This window comes from Siphateles boraxobius, unplaced genomic scaffold (genome assembly GCF_051911475.1).
Source record: "Siphateles boraxobius isolate OS27281-9 unplaced genomic scaffold, OSU_SipBor_1 20, whole genome shotgun sequence".
Lineage (NCBI taxonomy): Eukaryota > Metazoa > Chordata > Actinopteri > Cypriniformes > Leuciscidae > Siphateles > Siphateles boraxobius.
In genome coordinates, this window is record NW_027508811.1 from 15,435,319 (window position 1) to 15,455,245 (window position 19,927).

At 37.6% G+C, this 19,927-nt stretch overlaps 2 protein-coding genes across 13 annotated transcripts in view; one reads left to right on the forward strand and one right to left on the reverse strand.

Moving 5' to 3' along the window:
* slka (STE20-like kinase a) overlaps positions 1-1,597 on the forward strand; it is a 36,535-nt gene extending 34,938 nt beyond the window's left edge. For all 6 annotated transcript variants that reach the window (XM_077237050.1, XM_077237051.1, XM_077237052.1 and 3 more), the window contains one exon: positions 1-1,597. In XM_077237050.1, coding sequence (XP_077093165.1) covers positions 1-147 — 147 coding nt within the window. In that variant the 3' untranslated portion in view covers positions 148-1,597.
* Positions 1,239-19,927, reverse strand: part of col17a1b (collagen, type XVII, alpha 1b) — a 27,053-nt gene continuing 8,364 nt past the window's right edge. For 4 of the 7 annotated variants that reach the window (XM_077237045.1, XM_077237049.1, XM_077237048.1 and 1 more), the window contains exons 18-56: positions 19,649-19,888; positions 19,472-19,522; positions 19,308-19,334; positions 19,165-19,191; positions 19,014-19,076; positions 18,502-18,606; positions 18,288-18,332; positions 18,054-18,071; positions 17,911-17,964; positions 17,779-17,814; positions 17,652-17,687; positions 17,490-17,552; positions 16,881-16,916; positions 16,707-16,778; positions 16,500-16,526; positions 16,333-16,368; positions 16,123-16,158; positions 15,929-16,009; positions 15,596-15,631; positions 15,407-15,490; positions 15,245-15,322; positions 15,021-15,071; positions 14,825-14,887; positions 14,673-14,732; positions 14,498-14,524; positions 14,315-14,359; positions 13,984-14,052; positions 13,853-13,900; positions 13,292-13,435; positions 13,094-13,210; positions 12,891-13,007; positions 6,132-6,227; positions 5,859-6,005; positions 5,111-5,242; positions 4,704-4,889; positions 3,088-3,249; positions 2,912-2,992; positions 2,702-2,782; positions 1,239-2,506 (exon numbers count right to left, since the gene is read on the reverse strand). In XM_077237045.1, the coding sequence (XP_077093160.1) occupies positions 2,463-2,506; positions 2,702-2,782; positions 2,912-2,992; positions 3,088-3,249; positions 4,704-4,889; positions 5,111-5,242; positions 5,859-6,005; positions 6,132-6,227; positions 12,891-13,007; positions 13,094-13,210; positions 13,292-13,435; positions 13,853-13,900; positions 13,984-14,052; positions 14,315-14,359; positions 14,498-14,524; positions 14,673-14,732; positions 14,825-14,887; positions 15,021-15,071; positions 15,245-15,322; positions 15,407-15,490; positions 15,596-15,631; positions 15,929-16,009; positions 16,123-16,158; positions 16,333-16,368; positions 16,500-16,526; positions 16,707-16,778; positions 16,881-16,916; positions 17,490-17,552; positions 17,652-17,687; positions 17,779-17,814; positions 17,911-17,964; positions 18,054-18,071; positions 18,288-18,332; positions 18,502-18,606; positions 19,014-19,076; positions 19,165-19,191; positions 19,308-19,334; positions 19,472-19,522; positions 19,649-19,888 (2,921 nt within the window). In that variant the 3' untranslated portion in view covers positions 1,239-2,462. Of the gene's footprint in view, positions 2,507-2,701; positions 2,783-2,911; positions 2,993-3,087; positions 3,250-4,703; positions 4,890-5,110; positions 5,243-5,858; positions 6,006-6,131; positions 6,228-12,754; positions 12,800-12,890; positions 13,008-13,093; positions 13,211-13,291; positions 13,436-13,852; positions 13,901-13,983; positions 14,053-14,314; positions 14,360-14,497; positions 14,525-14,672; positions 14,733-14,824; positions 14,888-15,020; positions 15,072-15,244; positions 15,323-15,406; positions 15,491-15,595; positions 15,632-15,928; positions 16,010-16,122; positions 16,159-16,332; positions 16,369-16,499; positions 16,527-16,706; positions 16,779-16,880; positions 16,917-17,489; positions 17,553-17,651; positions 17,688-17,778; positions 17,815-17,910; positions 17,965-18,053; positions 18,072-18,287; positions 18,333-18,501; positions 18,607-19,013; positions 19,077-19,164; positions 19,192-19,307; positions 19,335-19,471; positions 19,523-19,648; positions 19,889-19,927 lie in introns of all 7 variants that reach the window. The other 3 variants (XM_077237047.1, XM_077237043.1, XM_077237046.1) reach the window with 1 other exon arrangement.

Genomic DNA, 19,927 nt, shown 5'->3' on the forward strand with positions numbered 1-19,927 from the left:
GCTCTGGAGGAAGAGTTCACACGTAAACTGCAAGAACAGGAAGTCTTCTTTAAAATGAGTGGAGAGTCTGAATGCCTCAATCCCACCACCCAGAGCAGAGTCTCTAAATTCTACCCTATTCCCAGTGTCCACTCATCCGGCTCTTAGCCTTCACCACTGAGCTTTATTTAAGCAAGGAAGTGCTGTTCTAGTCAAGAGTCCATTTCCTTTCAAAGGTATGAGATCAGAATAGATGCATGGGTTTGAAATTAAATTTCTGAGTTCGAAAGCTAACAATAATGAAGGACAAACCTTATGCATTAACTTGACATGCTTTTTGCCACATTGAATCCAATGGATTAACATTTTAGTTTTCTGTATGTTGTCTTCTGGTCAGGTTTATTTGTGCTTAAGACATTAGTGCAAATTAACCATGAATACACTCAGGCAATATCATCTTGTCTTTTTGGAATACAATCATGAAACAGCCTTAATAAGGGTCACATGATGAAAAGCCTATAACAAACATAATATCACAGACAGAAAATTCAACTTAAGTGGTGAGAGATCACATTTAAACACGTGGACACTCGAGTCACTGGAACACAAGCTTCAGTTCTGTTATGGTCTTGTATCAGCTGTTATATGTTGTATTTTTGTATCCTCTGAGTTTTGCCTATTCTGTTTTTAATCTCCATGCAAAGTTACTTTTAAAACATGCTTCTCTTTTTAACTTGTACTTTATGCTTTATGGTTAAAGATATTTGCAGTCAAGGAATGTAACCCATAAGTTGATATTGCACACTTTAAAACAAATTGAACATATGCAGTAGTGATCTCTTTAGTGCATTAGGGAGGAAACTGTGCCCACATGTTTGTATACAATGTCTTTTCTCATTTGGCATGTCACTTTGTGGTCCAGAGTAGCCAAGTTTATTTTTTTATGAGCAAATTAATTTCGCGTATTTGAAGGAGAGTAGGGCAGTCTTAGCAGCCTTGAATGTTTCATATATGGTGGTAAAAAGTTATTTATGGATTTAACTGAAGTTGAACGTTTTTATTGTTAGTTCTTTTTCCTGTTTCATCAAAATATAAGGGGAATATGAACTTGCATGTTACATTGTTTATTTTAATTTTAGGTTTTCGTTTTATTGAAGGACACATACTTTTGATTAGTCAAATGTAGAGCAGAATTTTGAATAGCCCATTGCAGTCTGCAAACGTTTCAGTAAGAAGTCATGAACATTTCTCACTGTTGCTGAGGACTTTTCATTTGATTCAAGCTTTATTTTTGATAACATGTTTTGTGTAAGAAATCATACATCTGTATCTTAGCCATATTATGACATGCTGTGCTCATATACTTTTTGCATGCTGAGAGAAATCCCAAATGCTGTACTTTACCAGAGACATGAACTCTTTGAACAGGTTTTAAAAGTTGGCATTTGCACAAACAGGATATTTGTCCACCGATATCCCAGTGTCATACAGCTGAACAGTGACCTTAACCTCTTGCAGCACTTAGATGGAATATCTGATGCATTTTTTAGGTCAATTTATGTATCAAAACGCTTGTCCATTGATATACTGTAAATAAAACTCATTGTATTTTCTTTGATTTATTGGTGTTTATTTTCTAAACAGTTTGGGTTCATATCGGGTAGGCTTGTAAAGTGAGTCATGTTACATCACATGGTCTATCTCAGGTGCTTAAGATACTTTTTTGTTTGGTGTATCATCCATTACATTCTGATTTGATTTTTGGGTCCCACTTTATATTAAGTGGCGTTAAATACATCGAAATATAAGTACAATATACTTATTGTGTTGATGTATTGTAAAACACTTTTGCTGCTATTGAGGTGTGATACTGGTGTGGTGGTATTGGTAGGTGTAAGGGTGGGTTAAGGTGTAAGGGAAGGGTCAACAGTGTAATTACAAATGTAATTGCATACATTAATTACAGCTGTAATTACATGCAGGTATTTTTAAAATAAAAGTCCAATGTAAAAACATGTATGTACACAAGTCTATTATTAATTTCAATGTAAGTTCATAGTACTTAAAGCCACTTAATATAAATTGGGACCGATTTTTGTGCGTTTCCATTGCAAGACTTTTTTACAAATTTATATAATACCCAAAACTTTTTTTTTTTTTTTTTCATAAAATAAAGGCAATTACAAAGTCCACTATTGGATAAAAAGTACATTTCAAGTGCTAAATGCATAATAATGAAGATTAAGACTGATGTCTTAAACCCATGCTAGTAAAGCTGAAAATTGTTTTGAATGTATGAATTATAATTTTGCATGCATTGGTTTGAATATAAAACTGTATAGTATGATAAAATAGGAACCAAACAAGCCTCTAAACTGTTACTTCATAAGGAGAGGCTAGTTTATGAACTAGTTTATGAAATCTTCTTAGAGATTTCTTTTTGCTGTCAGTGCATCCACGAAAGTGAGCTGCTGCAAAAGCCTTTACACACCAGTGGTCCGTACCCATCTACCATTCTGGATATCACCTAAAGTTAAATATGGAGAGAGATGCATGTCAGAGTGACTGCTGGATTCAGTGCTGCCTTCAAATACGTCATTATTGATGATTTTTAGATGCTGGCTGAGGTGACATAATAACTTTGAATATATTGAATGAACTTTGAATGAATACATTCATTGTAACATCATGCTAGGATATATGATGAGTATACTATTCTAACCTTTTTCACCCTTTTCTCCCCTTGGTCCCTCCAGTCCTCTTTGTCCCGGGAGGCCTGGTATCCCTGAGCTCCCCGTTTCCCCTGTAGATCACATACAAACCATACATCTTAATATTCACAGCTCTTCACTTTCATGTTTAATCAGGCAGTGCTTTAGCTGATTTCCTGTTTGATTTTGTCCAGAATGGCTAAATCAATGATGACTGGTACCTTTGTCTCCTTTAGGTCCTTGGTATCCTCTGTCCCCTTTGTGTCCTGGCCTGCCAGGAGGCCCTGGGATGGTCCCATATGCTAAAAAGATAATGTTTAGGCAAAAATAAATAATAATGTGGTAATTAAATATATAATCAGCAATACAAAGTATGCAAGTAAAAGTAGACACAGACTTCTAAAGAAGTCCATGAGGTCAGCAGTCACGTTCCCATAGGCACCAATCACACGGCTGTACCCGGGTGGCCCAGGAGGACCAGGAGGCCCAGTTGATCCTTGGATCCTTTCTGCTTGTGTTCTCCAGTATCCCTCTGTCAGGTCCTGTAGTAGACCTTGATCTAATAGAAAAGAGTGACATGGTTTTGCACATTATCTCATAGACATTGAGGGGGACCCCCAAATATTTGACATTTCTGGTGCTGCTTTCCTGCACTACATTACACTAAACACTCTGTCGTTAGGATGAAAAAAAAAGTTTTGAAAGGTAAATTTTTAAGATGGTTTGCCTCAGTAGGTCAAAGAAGGCATGCTTTAATGTTCACAGAAGAAGAGCATGAACTCCAGCACAACGCTTCTTGTAATTCATAATTGAATGTGACGGGGCAACAAAAACATTTACAGAGCTGCAAACAATTACGAGTCAAATGTGTGCATATTTTAAAAATAAAAATATTTGCATAGTTAAAATGGATTACTTTATAATAAATGTATTTTTCTATTTTTGCCTTTAAATTCTTTACTTGTTTAATTTCCTTAAATAAAAGACCATTACACCCATTATCATTACCCTCCTCCTAAACACTGGTTTGGTCCTCCCAAATGTTCAAGACATGGGGCTTCATTTATAAAAATGTTGCGTAGAAACCGTCCTACATTTGATCTTATGATCATTTCTCAAATGTGCTTATGTGTGATTCGGAGAACAACACAAGAACGTACACACAAAAAAGAAGTTTGTACGTCTCTCTTCCAAATGTGAAATTTATAAATTGCAAATAATCTTGAAATTGTGCGCAGCTGAATGGTTTCAATCTCCGCCTTGTAAACTCCCCCTAATTAACCTCATTAACATATAAAAGTGAACCAGTTAGCCTCTAAATCCTTTCGTTAAGAACAGCGAGCGGCAAGAATTGCTTAGATTTCCAAATACCTGCAGTAGGCTACTCCAACTCTCTGCCACAAGGAAAAGTGTGTAGACCCTGACGTGGCGTTGAGCATTTTTCCACGTCAAAGACCGTTTTTATAAATATGAATGTTGCTGTGGAATTTAGCGTACGCACACTCTAAGATCAAATCTGTGCATAGTACTTTTATAAATGAGGCCCACGGTTACAGCCTTGCATCGGCCGATATTCTGAAGTGCGCATCCAATGGACAATTCACTATCCCATAAGGCCACAGGAGGGGATTTGTAAATGGCAGTGAAGTGACACAACTGACACTGGTAGGTCACATGACAATGACAACATGACAAATATAGTAGATTTGAATTACATTCATGCTAAAAAGAACATACTTTTTAAATAGTTGTGAAATAATTATTCAGAAGAGGTACTAAGAGAATAGAACAAATCACCTAAATGAATGATTCAATGGCTTACTTGAAAGACAGTCACTTGTTTTGGTCTAAATATCAGCACTTGTGACCAACGCTTACCTAAAAATATTACTCTATTCTTTTGCTGTATTGTTTGGGTGGATATTTCTTTCAGAAACACAAATTTAAGTTAATTTTACAGCTTCATTATGAATATAACTGTGATGCATAGGACTTGAATGATACTGTACTCACTTTTAATGTAATCAGTTACTTTTATTGCAACATTGGAGTAGTCCACTGATTCACTGATCTCAGTGCCAAAGCGGTGTTGGCTTCTGGCATTCTGATAACCGTGTCCGGAGTCACCACGTTCACCCTTTTGGCCAGGGGGTCCGGGAGGCCCAGGGGGACTGTAGACATAGCGCCTCATAGTGTCACCTGAAAAAAATTAAACTATTTATTGATGTGGTAAAAGTGTTTGCAGAAACTGGTGAGACAAATCTGGGAGTTCAACAAATCATGCATTCAACTTTCAGAGTCTAGAATGGAGTGAGATCACTTGTTAAATCAGTCATACATCCACCAAGTGAATGTGTCCAATGTAAAGTTACACTGAGGTGTCAGTTTCTGGATTAGAGCATGTGGTGAGTGATACTCACTGTTCAAGTAATCCTGCAGCTCAGCACGGATCTGTTCTCGCGCAGAAGATCCTGTATATGATACAAGGCCCCTAGTGTCACCTGGAGGTCCCTGGGGTCCTGGTGGACCAGGAGGTCCCCTAAAACCAGACTCTAAACACCACAGAATCACATAATGATTTTTTGTAACATTACAGGTATATAAGGCCCTATTTACACGTGGTATTAAGATGCGTTTGTTTTATCTATTTATAATTGGACAGCATTAAACACAAGTGTAAACCTGGTCAAAAACATTTTGAGCTTGTCCGCTTCTCAAGGTAGTCGAAAACGTATGCGACTGGACTGTTTTCATAGTGTAGATGCTCAATGTGTTCTCCAAACAGCCAAAAAGACTGCCTGCTCTCCACTGACCTAACATGTGAGAGTCATAACACATGGATTATGTGTCAACGTTACCATTCGTATCCATTCCATTTGATTCCTTTCCCGCTCCCTCATAACCAGCGTAATGGTTTGATCAATTCAAAAGTATTTGTGCTCTGCACTCGGTGCTCCCGCAAAAGTGATGCACATTGTGACGGAATAATGTTAGAGGGTCCACACAAAGTGGTCACAGGAGACTTATTTAAAATGCATGTTAAGCAGTAATGCATGTAAACGATAATGCATCTTGGTTGACCACTTGTGGGTTGAGAACTGAAAACGTCTTAATGCCAGGAGTAAAAAGGGCCTCAGACAGTAGAATAAAACTCATTGGGCAACTCACTCTGCAGGTAGAGCTGGATGTCCTCCAGTTTGTAACCCGAGATTCCAGAGGAGCTGCCTCCTGTGGCACCAGGCGGACCAGGGGGTCCCTGTATTCCTTGAGGACCAGGGGGCCCTGGACGTCCAACGCCTCCCCCATGCCCTGACCCTTCAAACACATTCAAGGGGAATATAATTAGAGGAAAACCTTCGCATGTGCATGCACTGTTATAAAACACATAATGATAAATTATTTTGAAAAATTAAAAAGGGCATTTTAAAAAGAATCACATACTCTGAATAAGAGCTGTTATGTCGCTGTAGGTAGCACCTGCTTGGCCAGGTGGGCCAGGAGGGCCTGGAGGTCCAGGTCTGCTTGTCATCCCCTGCTCTAAAAACAAATTCACAAATGACATTGGACTTACCCCAGACAACAAAATAGTGTTGGCCCAGATCTGGTCCACGTCTGGTACATATTGATTCCACGTGTACCAGATGTGGGCCGGATCTGGGCCGACACTATGTTCAAAATTCAATCTATTGCAGCTTTAACATAGAATTCGGGTTGAAGACACACCATTCATTATTCTGATAGCATGTTTTGCCACCCATTATCAGACGTACTGATGACGTGATGACGTACTGACGTAGTGTGTGTGTGTGCGCGTTGGGTGCGAAATTCAACATGGCAGCGCGCCGCTGCTAGATAAGACAAACAAACTTTGTATTTTTTTTTTTTTTTTTTTTTCTTCTCTTTCTTTTCCGCTACAACATCACCCGCGTTAACCCTAACTTAAAACCTGGATTTCAACTCGGAACTGGACCAACTGGAGGATTACATTGACCATCACTTCAACAGACTCTGTAACGTTGCAATGGGCCGATCAAGCAAAGCCAAAAAACCACGCACCTCGGATTCACCCTTATCAACCGATTCACCGCCGTCACCAACATCACCAGCTTCCACGCCGATCAAAACAAACTGCTGTTCCGACGTACTCTTATCAATCAACGAGCGCTTAGCTAACCTGGAATCTAGACTCTCACTAATCGAAGTACTGCACAAAGAATTTCAAAACCTCCGCCACAGCCTGGAATACAGTCAACAACAAGTCGATTCGCTCACTGAAGAAAACAAATCACTGAAAAGCTCCGTGGACACACTCACTACAAAACTCTCAACAGTAAACAGTCAACTTACCTCCGTCACCGCTGAGAACAAAGCCATGCAAGAAACCATCCTGGATATACAGTCACGCAGTATGAGAGACAATCTAATCTTCTCCGGCATCCCTGAATCATCCACCGAGGACCCCGAAAAATCTGTTAAGGACTTCCTGATCAACCAGCTCAAACTTTCACCAGAGACTGTAGAGCACATCACTTTCCATCGCGTTCACCGTTTAGGACAGAAACACATCAACTCCACCCGTTCCCGCCCCATCATCGCCAAATTTGAACACTTCAAACAAAAAGTACTGGTACAGCGACAAGGACGACAGCTCAAAGGGACTCATTACGGACTCAACGATCAATATCCACAAGAAATCATCCGCAGACGTAAGCTACTTTTCCCCATCCGTAGGACAATGATCAATCAAGGTAAAAAAGCAATCATCACAGTGGACAAATTATATATTGATGGACAATTATTTAGAGACAAAGACACTACTCCCTGGCTTTACTAATAATTGAAAATAGCAATGTAACATTTCCAATCCGTTTATGCTCAATTTATAGTCAATTCATAATCTTCATATTCTTTCATTAACCCAATTGCACCACACACGCACATTGTATTCTAAATGCACCTAAATAGCCTTGCTCACTGTTTATATGTTCTGTATTTGTTGTTTATAGGTATCCCTGTTTTATTTGTCATTTGTTGTTATAGATTTACACACACACACACACACACACACACACACACACACACACACACACACACACACACACACACACACACACACACACACACACACACTCAACCACATTCACATCCACACACACAGACTTATATTCACACAAGGTAACTATGAAATATACATAATAGGTTCATGCAATTGAAATTCATAACTTGGAATATTCGTGGTGTTGGTTCACAAACAAAAAAAAATAAAGTTTTAAATTACCTAAAAAATACACAAGCGGATATATGTCTAATACAGGAAACACACCTCTCTCAATATACACAGAACAGCTTAAAAACTACACATTTTAACCACTGTTTTTCCTCCCACTATAATTCAAAACAAAGAGGAGTATGCATCTTAATAAACAAAAAAATACAGTTTAACCACCATACAACCATTTCAGATCCTGAAGGCCGTTTTATCATTATTAACATTTCAATCAATAATAATCCAATTACAATTGGCAACATTTATGGGCCAAACTCTGATGATTCCTCCTTCTTTGTAAATTTCTTCTCTTCTCTTTCAAACATTTCTAACGGTCCAATAATTATAGGGGGAGACTATAACACTGTAATCAATCCATCACTTGACAGGTCAAAACACACAGGAAAATCTGGGCAATCTTCCAAAACAATAAAACAGTTCATGAGTGATTTTGGTCTTTGCGATGGTTGGAGGCTACAACACCCACTTGCCAGAGAATACACCTTTTATTCTAATGTCCACCAAACCTACTCCCGCATTGATTTCTTTCTAACCAGTAATTCAATCATACCAAATATTTTAGAAACCAAAATACATCCGATCATTATTAGCGACCACTCTGCGGTAACTCTAACATGGAACCTATCTGCAATACAAAAGCACCCCACCAGATGGCGTTTTAATACATCACTCTTGAAAGATCCAGAATTTGACAGCTACTTCAAGAGAGAGTGGACATCCTTCCTTGAAATAAATGACTCTCCAAAGTCATCAGCATCGCTACTCTGGGAAACATGGAAAGTAGTTTTACGGGGGAAAATTATTTCATATTCAGTACATAAAAAAAAAAAGGACAGAGAAAGAGAAACCCAACTGGAAGAAAGAATAAAAGAATTAGAAATTTTACATGCAAATAATCAATCAGAAAGCATCTATAAAGAAATTAGAGAAAAAAAAATATTGCTCAATGAAATAATAAACAAAAGAAACCAGTTTCTGATTCACAGGCTCCGTCAAGAAACTTTTCACCATAGCAATAAATCCGGAAAATATTTAGCCAGTCAAATTAAAAGAAATAAAGAAAGAACAGCCATAACCTCCATCAGAAACTCGGCAGGGAAGCTAACCAACTCACCAGTTGAAATAAACAAGATATTTCAAGATTACTATACAAAATTATACTCATCTGATCTTGATCCAAACCAAGAAGACATAACCCAATTCCTCGATAACACCATTCTACCAAAACTCAACATGGAACAAATAAACACACTAGAATCACCAATCACTGAAAAAGAACTTCATTCCGCATTGAAAAGCATGCAAAATAATAAAGCACCAGGTCCGGATGGCTTCCCTGCTGAGTTCTATGAACATTTTTGGTCAACTTTATACCCACTATTTAGCAGAACAATAACAGACATAAAACATAACGCAAAATTCCCTTCCCACATGAATACAGCACTTATATCACTCATCCCTAAACCTAACAAAGACCACACCTTCACATCCAACTATCGTCCTATCTCACTTATGAATGTCGACATAAAAATTATTAGCAAAGCACTAGCCCATAGAATTGAACAAATTATACCGTATATAATCCATCCTGATCAGACCGGCTTCATAAAAGGTAGACATGCATCTAATAATACCCGCAGATTATACAACTTAATGCACTACTCATCAGTACAACAGAAAGATACTCTCATTACCACATTAGACGCCGAAAAAGCTTTCGATAGGGTCAACTGGAAATTTTTATTCACCACGTTACAAAAATTCGGCTTTGGAGAGTCGTTTATTAACTGGATCAAGATTTTATACACATCACCATCGGCCACAGTAACAACGAACGGACTAACATCACAAAGCTTCACACTGCACAGGGGAACGAGGCAGGGATGTCCACTCTCTCCATCCCTATTCACCATTTTTATTGAACCTTTAGCAGCAGCTATCCGTCAAAACCCAGCAATCAAAGGTATTGAAACACCACAACAAACACATAAAATCTCACTCTATGCAGATGATATCCTACTATATATACAAGAACCCCTAACATCTACTCAAGAAATAATTAAAACAATTCAGTCCTTCTCAAAAATATCCGATTATGCAATAAACTGGAATAAATCTTCCACCCTCCCTTTACATAAAACCAAATGGGATGTGGCTCCCCAGCAATCACCAATACCTATTTGTCAAGATCACATCACTTACTTAGGCATTAAGATTTCCTCCAGACTGTCAGAGTTGGTAACACTCAACTTCACACCATTGCTAAAAAAAATAGAAGACGACTTGCTCAGATGGCTCAATCTCCCAATCTCCATAATCGGCAGGATAGCAGCAATAAAAATGACGATTTTACCGAAAATTAATTACCTATTCTCAATGATTCCAACCCACCCCACACTCACCTGGTTTAAATCACTAGACTCCATTATAACTCGCTTCTACTGGAAAAATAAAACGCCAAGGATAAAACTCACTACACTTCAAAAAAGTAAGGTTCAAGGAGGACTAGAAGCACCAAATTTCCAATATTACTCAATGGCTAACCAACTGCAATACATATACAAATGGATTCGCCCCACCCAATCTGATATTGTATGGCTAGATATAGAACAATCATTATGCAAAGAATTAAATATAGCTGACATACCATTCCTCACCAAATCAATTAAACAACACACATGTTTTAAGGCAGTAACTATAGCCACCACTCTGACAGCCTGGTGGAAATTTCACCAAATCACTAATTCTACATTAGCTCCATCTAACCTCACCCCACTGTGGAACAACCGTGACTTTATAAGCAATAAAAAAACATTGAACTTTCACACATGGGCGGAAAAGGGTATCACCCACATTAAGCATATTTTCAAAGCTAACACATTTAGACCATTTCCGGAACTGGCCCAGGAGTATGGCATCGGGAACAACGAATTTTTAAAATACCTACAACTCAAATCTTCTGTTCTGACAAAAATAAACATCAGAGACACAAATTTAGAACTTCCACCGGCAATATCAGACTTGGTCAACATTTCCTCTCCAAAGAAACTTCTCTCTAAAATATACAAAATGATCTCAAATCAACTTCAGACCATATACTTACCAACAATAAAATGGGAAAACGATCTATCAATAGCCCCTGATGCCAACTTCTGGACCCAAATCTGTAAAAACATCTATCACATGTCCAAAAATTCGAATCTTCAGTTAATACAATACAAAATACTTCACAGAACGCATTACACGGGCAATAGATTAGCTAAAATGGGATTCACATCAGAAATTTGCACACATTGCAATCAAAATTCTACAGATACATACATTCATGCAACCTGGCACTGCACTCCAATCAAACACTTTTGGGAAGAGGTCACACAGGCACTATCAACTATAGTTGGCTGCCACATCCCAATGTCGCCTTCCCTTTGCTTGCTGGGGGACCTCACAATAATAACTGATAAAACCATAAACTCTAAAATACTCCTCACAGCTCTAGCCATCGCCAAGAAAACTATCCTCATGAACTGGAAAACCAGAAATAAATTACACATTAACATCTGGAAAAATCTTATAACAGACTTCATGGCAATGGAACTCGCATCTCCCCTTCATAATAACACATCTGAAACTGATCCCTGCCGTCCAACACTTTCTGACCTCTTACAGCTATGAATCCTTTCTCTGTTTTCAACTCTGACTTCTCTCACCTTCTTACTCAACCCACGAATATTCATATTAGTTGTTTAAACTTGTTTCTGTCATCATTGTTATTGCTATCTTTACTGTTACTGTTATGATTACTAATTTCATTTTTTTTTTTTTTTTTTTTTTTTTTCTCCATTGTTGTAACTACTGTTGTTGCTGTCTTTTGCTCTTACCGTTATGATCACCACTGCCATCATCATTGTCATTTATTATTATTATTAATATTATTATTATTATTATCATCATCAATATTGCCATTGTCAATGCTGTTTTAGAATTAGATATCATTGTCATCACTAGTGCAATAACTTCCCCCTTATCTCTTCATGGGTTTTTAATGCACCACAACATAGAATGAAAAAAAAAAAAAAAAAAAAAAAAAAAAAAGAAGGATTAAGGATATATGGAAAAACCTCACAAACACCAAGGCAGGCTAGACAGGCGAGAAGTGGTTTCAACGGGACAGCATCTCTGTCCCAATTTGAGACACTCTCGCACTGTACTCCCTATTTTAATGCACCTTAGACATTGCACATAACACACATAACACAAAAAAAAAAAAATTAAAAATTAAAAAAAAAATAGGAAAAGATATGGACTGATGAGATGAGGGGGAAGGTTATATTATATTATCTTATATTATATTATCTTATTATGTCGTATTTTATGCAGGATTGACAATGGCAATTATTACATAGGAGGAAGGATGGAAGTAAAAAATCTACCAACACAATATTGGCAATATGGTGGTAGTGGGAAGTGGGATGGTGATGGTAATAACAATGGTAATACATAATAAACGGTTACTTTGTTTACGCATACACACACATACACATAACCACACTCACACCCGCACACATACACACTTAAACACTTAAATCACTCTTGTCACTGCTGGAAGTATGGATTTACAAGATTGCTCACTACTGCACTATGTTGGTTTGTTTGTATGTATGCCTGATTGTTAAATAAAAAAAAAAAAAAAAAAAAAAAAAAAAAAAAAAAAAAAAAAAAAAAGCATGTTTTGCCACTTCTTGTGCATTAAAGGTACTAGCACTAATCCCTGGTGAACCTGATGGTCCTGGAGGGCCAACCACATAATGCCTCACATCTTCTCCTGAGCACAAGAAAGTCACTGGGTCAGTTCTCAGATTCAAGACTCAAAAGGCTGTTTATACATCAGATCAGATCTGATATGGTTTACTCACTCTGTAAAAGGGAAATTATGTAGTCAGCATTTATACTTCCAGGTGGGCCAGGAGGGCCAGGAAGTCCTGGAGGACCTTGAGCACCTTGGCTAATACTGCTACCACTGATTCCAGAGCCTAAAACAAAAGAATATATTTTACTACAAATGCAGCAGGAGACACAGATTTTCATTTTAAACGGCAGAGATTACATCTTAACTTACGCTGAATATAAGCGATGGCCCGAGATGCAATGTCCTCTACAGACATTGAAGCTCCAGGTGGACCTGGTGGACCTGGTGGTCCCTGAATACTAGACAAATGCTGCCTCATGCTGTCACCTGTGGAAAGAACATGACAAATTCATGAGGAAATGACCTTCAGGAGAAGGAATGTGATCATCCAAATAAACATGTACTCACTTTGCATATACTCCATGATGTAACGCCGATAGTCTGAGGCAGAATGGGATCCACTGGAATGACCTGTAGCACCGGGTGGACCAGGAGGTCCTGGAGGACCAGGACGCCCCTGGGGCCCGACTGCAACTGCTCCTGATACCGCGACTAATGACAATGAGAAGTGATACAGAGAGTTACGCCATTGTTTTGCTTTAGGAAACTCATCTACTAATCTAATAATGGTCCAACTAGAGGTCAGTGTTATTCCCAAAAAAGCTCTAGTGGGTCCATTAATTTTTTTCCAAAATGAGGTATCTCACACTGAGGCATCTAACTTTTTAAAGTTTATATTAATGAATATGGTTTTATTTTCGGTGACAGCAAACAAAATGCTCAGTTACATTTTTTCACTAAAGAGGTAAAGACTGGTTAGACAAGTCAAATATCCGAGTTTGTGTTTTGAAGAAGAATAAACGCTTATGGGTTTGGAATGACATGAGGGTGAGTAATTGATGATAACATTTAAATTTTGGGGTGAACTATTCCACTAATACATATCCAGTACATCATATTAAGATTTACCTCTAGACTCTCCTTGTGATGCTGATAAACCTGGTACTCCAGGATCCCCTGAGAAATTATTAAAAAAATGATTGTCCTGTAGATATTAATATACCTGAATACAATGTTTCATCATTATTCAAGTTATTTACCTTTGCGGCCCTCTCGTCCAGGAGGCCCTGGAGGACCAGGTGGCCCTTGAGCGACACCGTACTCAGAGACTAAAGAGTAAAATAAAGATAAATTCATTATTTATTATAGCTTTTATGAACACTTAAACACTGTTCCTCTTTGTGTCAGATGTTTTATAATCGATTTACAATATTTTAATTAAAAGCAAATTAAGTATTGTAGAGGCTAAGTGCCATAAACCAACTTAACACAGGCACACAAAATATAATTAAAACAGACTCATTATTGACTAAATATGTTGCTTTGGGTGTTAATGTTAATGAATCTGTAAACAGAAAAAAAATAACTTACTAACTCTACCAGGACTCCCTGGAAGCCCAGGCTGACCTGATTCCCCTAAAAAATAATATCACATATGACAAACAAAGGACTATTAATAAGGCATGTGGTGATCCATCTGAGTATTTTATGTTTTACGGTTCACATTAATTCTTGTGACTCATATTCAGAATTAGTTAAAGAAGAAACCCTTACCTTGATATCCTCTTGGACCTTGGGCACCTGAAGTTTACATGTATATCATTAGATATCTGATAATAGTTAAACTACTCTCTGACATCACATTTCACATTCATGGTGTTTTCTCTGACGATAGGTTAGAAGAAAAGTACTAAGAATCAACAAAACTCCAGTTGTAGGTAAGACTCACCTGTCGCTCCTTTAGGCCCTATGGGTCCTGGCGGCCCAGGTGGTCCTGCAAAAAATGTTCCTGTGTAGGCAGCATTTGTAAAGCTGTGAGACTTCGAAAACCACAACACCATTACAATAATGTATAATACCAGGCATATGCTGTAATCCAACCTGAATTAGGTACAAAGTTTCCTGGATCTCCCTTGTCTCCTTTAGGACCAGGTCTGCCATATCCTATTACACAGTAAGAAGAGTTGAGAAAAGTATGCCATTATAGAGTTTGAGTTAGTAGGAGAGTGAGTTGACAATTTGCCAAAAAATGAAAGATGTCATATTTTGTGTAAAGAACTGCTTCACGTCCTCTTACCTGCTGAGCCTGGTAAACCTGGTGGTCCCGGTGGACCTGCTCTGGAATCTCCTATTGGGGATTAAAAATGAACATCTAAAATTGTTTTTTAGACACTGGTGTATTTTGTCATATCCATAATTTTAACATTTCATGAACTTGAACTTCACTTCATGAACTTCACAAAGACTTAATGTGGCAAAAAAAAACAAAAAAAAAACATTTAATGGATAATGTTACTTTACCTGGACGTCCAGGAGACCCTGGGGGACCAGGAGGACCTGGTGGTCCAGTAACAGCAACATTTGCAGCCCCATACTGTCCTAAAAATGACAGACATACAAGCATTATGTTAATGCATTTCAATAAGCTAATGTTTAAATTAGATTGTTAAAATAAAGACTTACTTTCTGCACGCGTTGAAACCAAAGTCTCACCAGTGTTCAGAACAATACCCGGTTCTCCTTGATCTCCCTTATCACCTTTAAGACCTGCACAAAAATCGAGGTGGATGCATGAAAAGGCATTTGATAATAATTTATATTTTACTATATGCAATATTAAATAGCAAAACCAGATACAAAATGCAATTTTACCAGGCTGACCAGGATATCCAGCAGGGCCAATGGGACCTAGCATTACAAAACAGACGTATCATAAAGTAACATAATAAATATATAGTTGTATCTAAACTGTGTAAATAGTTCAAGTATGTCATTCTGTGTATTTTTTTTAAATATACACAAATTTATTTGTGTAAAACGGCAGGCAAGTTGTCATTCTTAATAATATCTAAAATGTGTTTAATCAACAAACGTTCCTGGGACAGTGAGTTTTCTGGTTAACAGGAGTAAGGTATTTAGATTTGGTTGAATTTTTAATCAGGGTTTTGTTTGGTTGTTTTTAACAGTTTATGATTATGAGCATACCTGAGAGTCCTGGTGAGCCAGTTGGGCCAGGAGGACCGGGGCTTCCAGGCGGTCCTGGGATTGCCACTGAGCTTGAACCTGCTGCAAAATCAAGCAGTTTTTCACTTCAGATTTAATCACAATTCATGTTCACAACACTGCACACTGTGCACTGTGACCTGTTACATGTGTTGTAATGCTTCACTTAATCTTACCTGCATTGATCACTCTTCCAGCCGCACCAGTCTCACCTGTGAACGTTTTAAGATTATTTATCAGGACATTGATATGCATAGTTCTACCTATATAATTCTAATATCCAATAATAAAACAAAATATACAGCTAAAAATAGAAAACTTCAAAAAGCAGCTAAACATTGATCCTATAGTCTATTTCACTAATACTGATGTTCTCACACAAGTACCTTTAGCTCCAGGCTGACCAGGATTGCCAGGTAGGCCTATGACAAAAGAAAACAAACAATGATCACCATTCATACATAGTTGAGAAATATTATAACAATCTTAATTGCACAAAAATAAAACACATAACTTGGGTAGAGAATATAATGAAGTTTAAGTGACAGATTACCTGGGGGTCCTTGAATCCCTGGAGTTCCTGATTCAAAGAGAACAATAGAAAAAGATAGAGAATCAAACTCAATGCACTATCAAATTTGATTAATTTGAGTTTATATTATCATTATCACATGGTGAATGATGGGAACTGTGCTATAACCATGCAGCTTCAGATCATTTTCTGAGAATGAGGATCATGTTTTTCTAGATGCTTTTATACCTGGTTGCCCAGAATCAGCAAGTGGCCCAGGTGGTCCTCTGATTCCTGGCAAGCCGATTGAGCCTGACTCACCTAGATGTGAATAAAATGACACACAATACAGATTAAAATAAATGTGCAGATTGAAAAGAATTCTTTAGTTTGAAATGATCAAATTCTGAAAATGCCACTCACCTCTTTGGCCCTTTTCACCCTCAGCTCCTCGAGGCCCTATATGAAATGACAGAATTACTATCTGGGGACTTATTTTACATCAATACAAGATTTGCATTAAATAGGTCCAGGTAATAATGGAGCTTTAATCTGTGCTATGCAACTGAGCAACAGGGTGTAAATATACAATATAGTGATATTATGTGGTGATATTATTTTGGGGGAAATCGCTTTAGATAACACATAATTATCACAAACAATTTCTGGACATTTTTCATGGATTTCCTTTTCTAACTATTTGAGACAAACTTTATTTACACTGTTTGGGGTTGGTACGATTTTGGTATCTAATGTAAAATAAAGTAGCACAAACCCCAAACTTTTGAACGGTAGTGTAATTTCTAAAGCTTGCACTCTCACTTGCACCCACATAATGAAAATACAATAATTTTTTTAGAGATTTGATGATTAGAAATCCAGCTCTGTCAGATGTTGCATGTCGGACTGTATGCATGGTAGTGCTTATATATATACAGGCAATCCATGAAAAACTTTTGACTCTGACAATCCTATCACTTCCTATGGCTGTTCTTTAGGTGTCTAATAATAAAATGTCAAAAGAAGAATTACCTGCTGCTCCTTTATCTCCTTTCTCACCAGCTGGTCCCTGTCGTCCTGCAGCACCAGGAATACCTGATGAAGGGTACAGTGATTTAACACTGAATCAAATGTTTTTGAACATGGCACAAATGAACCAAGTTCTTTGATACGGCTCAGTCTAAACATACATACCTGGCAATCCATTGTCTCCTTTATCACCATGATCACCTGATACAACACACACATAATTTTACTTGAATTCACATTGACTTCATTAATACATTAGTAATGTTAGGCTGACATATAATTGGTTACAAACCTTTACTTCCAGGTGGACCGGGAAGTCCTCTATCACCTGTAAATTGAATTTTTTTTAAATCTATGAACATTACGATTTTATGTAGGCCTATTGCTTTGTAAAAATGCACCAAGTTTACATCGGGCTACACACCTTTAGGTCCGACAGTGCCAGGTTCACCTCTGAAGCCTTGAGGGCCTTGTTCACCTGCACAAAAAGTGTTTTTCACATGTAATGTCATTATATGATGAAAACAAATACACAATGCCACTAAAATAGTTCAAAGAGTTGATTACCATGTAAACCACTAGCACCTGTTGAAAAACAGACAAAAAGAGAACAAAGATCAAACTTATATTTCATTACTGCTTAATGATTAGGTAGGCTAAACATTTATACATAAGTACATATTTTCATGCCAATGCATTTGCACAATGACTCACATCTTAAACCATACTGTATTAGCTTTTATGACCCAAATGAAAACAACAACAATAAAAATAATAATATAAATTATGTTTTGTTTTGACCTTTAGGCCCAGGTGCACCAACTTGACCAGGAGAGCCAGGAATACCTAGAGAACGAACAGATACACAAACACATTGTAAATATGATCAAAACAGAAGCTTAAATCTCAAATTTATGTTGTGTATGAGAACTTAAATTGTGTGAATTAAGTACTAAGAATGAAATGCTAAGATCGTGTTTCAAGAGCCATATTCTCAAAACATGCAGTATCTTACCCCTTTCACCCTTCTCTCCTGCTCCAGGAGGTCCTGGGTCTCCACGGGGTCCAGGTTGACCATCTCTTCCCCTGAATCCTGGGGGTCCTTCAGCACCATGTTCACCTGTCACATACATTTTAATTTACAACTTTAGCATACAAGTTTCCATGAGGCAACATCTATAGAAAAGGTTCATTCTTTTTTCAGAAAGAGTAAGAGCATTAACAGAACAGAGTCAAGTGTTCACAGAAGAAATGTGTCTTATATATTTCCTAAATGTAGCAAGGGACTAGGCTGTAATCTGGAGTGTATGAATGAGGAAGTACAGGAGTGTGGGATTAACTGACTTTATTTAAAGCTATTTGTTAGTGCTGCTACAGCAATAGCACCTGTTAGCTTCAGCATTTATGGACAGCATCTACACCTGAACCTCTAAGCCTTAACTTTTGGGGTAATTTGAGATTTAAACAGAATGGATGATCGTGATCGTTTTTCCAGAAAATAAAAGCATTGTGTAATGTTTCAGGTACCTGCACTTCCTTTCCCCCCTTTTTGTCCTTCCCTTCCTGGATTTCCTGGCATTCCTGGTGGACCTGCAGATATAAAATATACATATATATATATTTTGCTGCACACCTGTTAAGGCTTTAGTTCTACAAGAAGACCAAGCATTGTTCTTACCTGGAAGCCCTGGAAAACCATTGTCTCCTGAAAAACAGGTTAGAAAAAATAAATGTTTACAACTGTACGCATATCAATATACACACAGATAAAAAGTTAATTGAATTTACAGATAGCATAATTGATTTTAAAACTGTACAAACCCCTCGTTCCTGGAGAACCATTGTCACCTGAAAGTGGTGAAAAGAGTAAAGGTGTGATTGTGATAGTAATAGGAAATCAGGTTGCTCTCTATTAAATCTCAATAGAAGTTATAAATTCGGTTTGCTGTAATGTGTGCTCAGTAAAAACAGAATATATGATGTACCTTTTGGCCCTGGAAGTCCTCTTTCAGCTTTAGCTGAAGAAGCAAGGAAGGCTAGATACACACACAAATGTACAAGTTTTGTGTTTGCATATAAATACATTTAATAATTAAATATATGCATTTCTATAAAATGTATGTTTCGATGTTTGTGTGTTTGAGCAGAACTGTTTTCACTACCTTTCATTGCTTCAGACTGCAGCTCAGCTCTCAGTATTTGCTGTACATTTCTCTGCAGTACAGAATTGTCTGAAGAAACTGCAGAATCCAGTGAATTAACATATGCTGCTCTACTTCCGGCATCTTTATATATGTCAATGTCATCAATAGGAGCAGACAGACGACTTGTGCGGGCATTCATGGAGGACGATATTCCCTCAAGAGCGCTGACACGAGACTTTAGTTTCTTTACCTCCTCAGCTTCAAGGAAAAGAGATTAGCAACTGATTAGAAGACTAT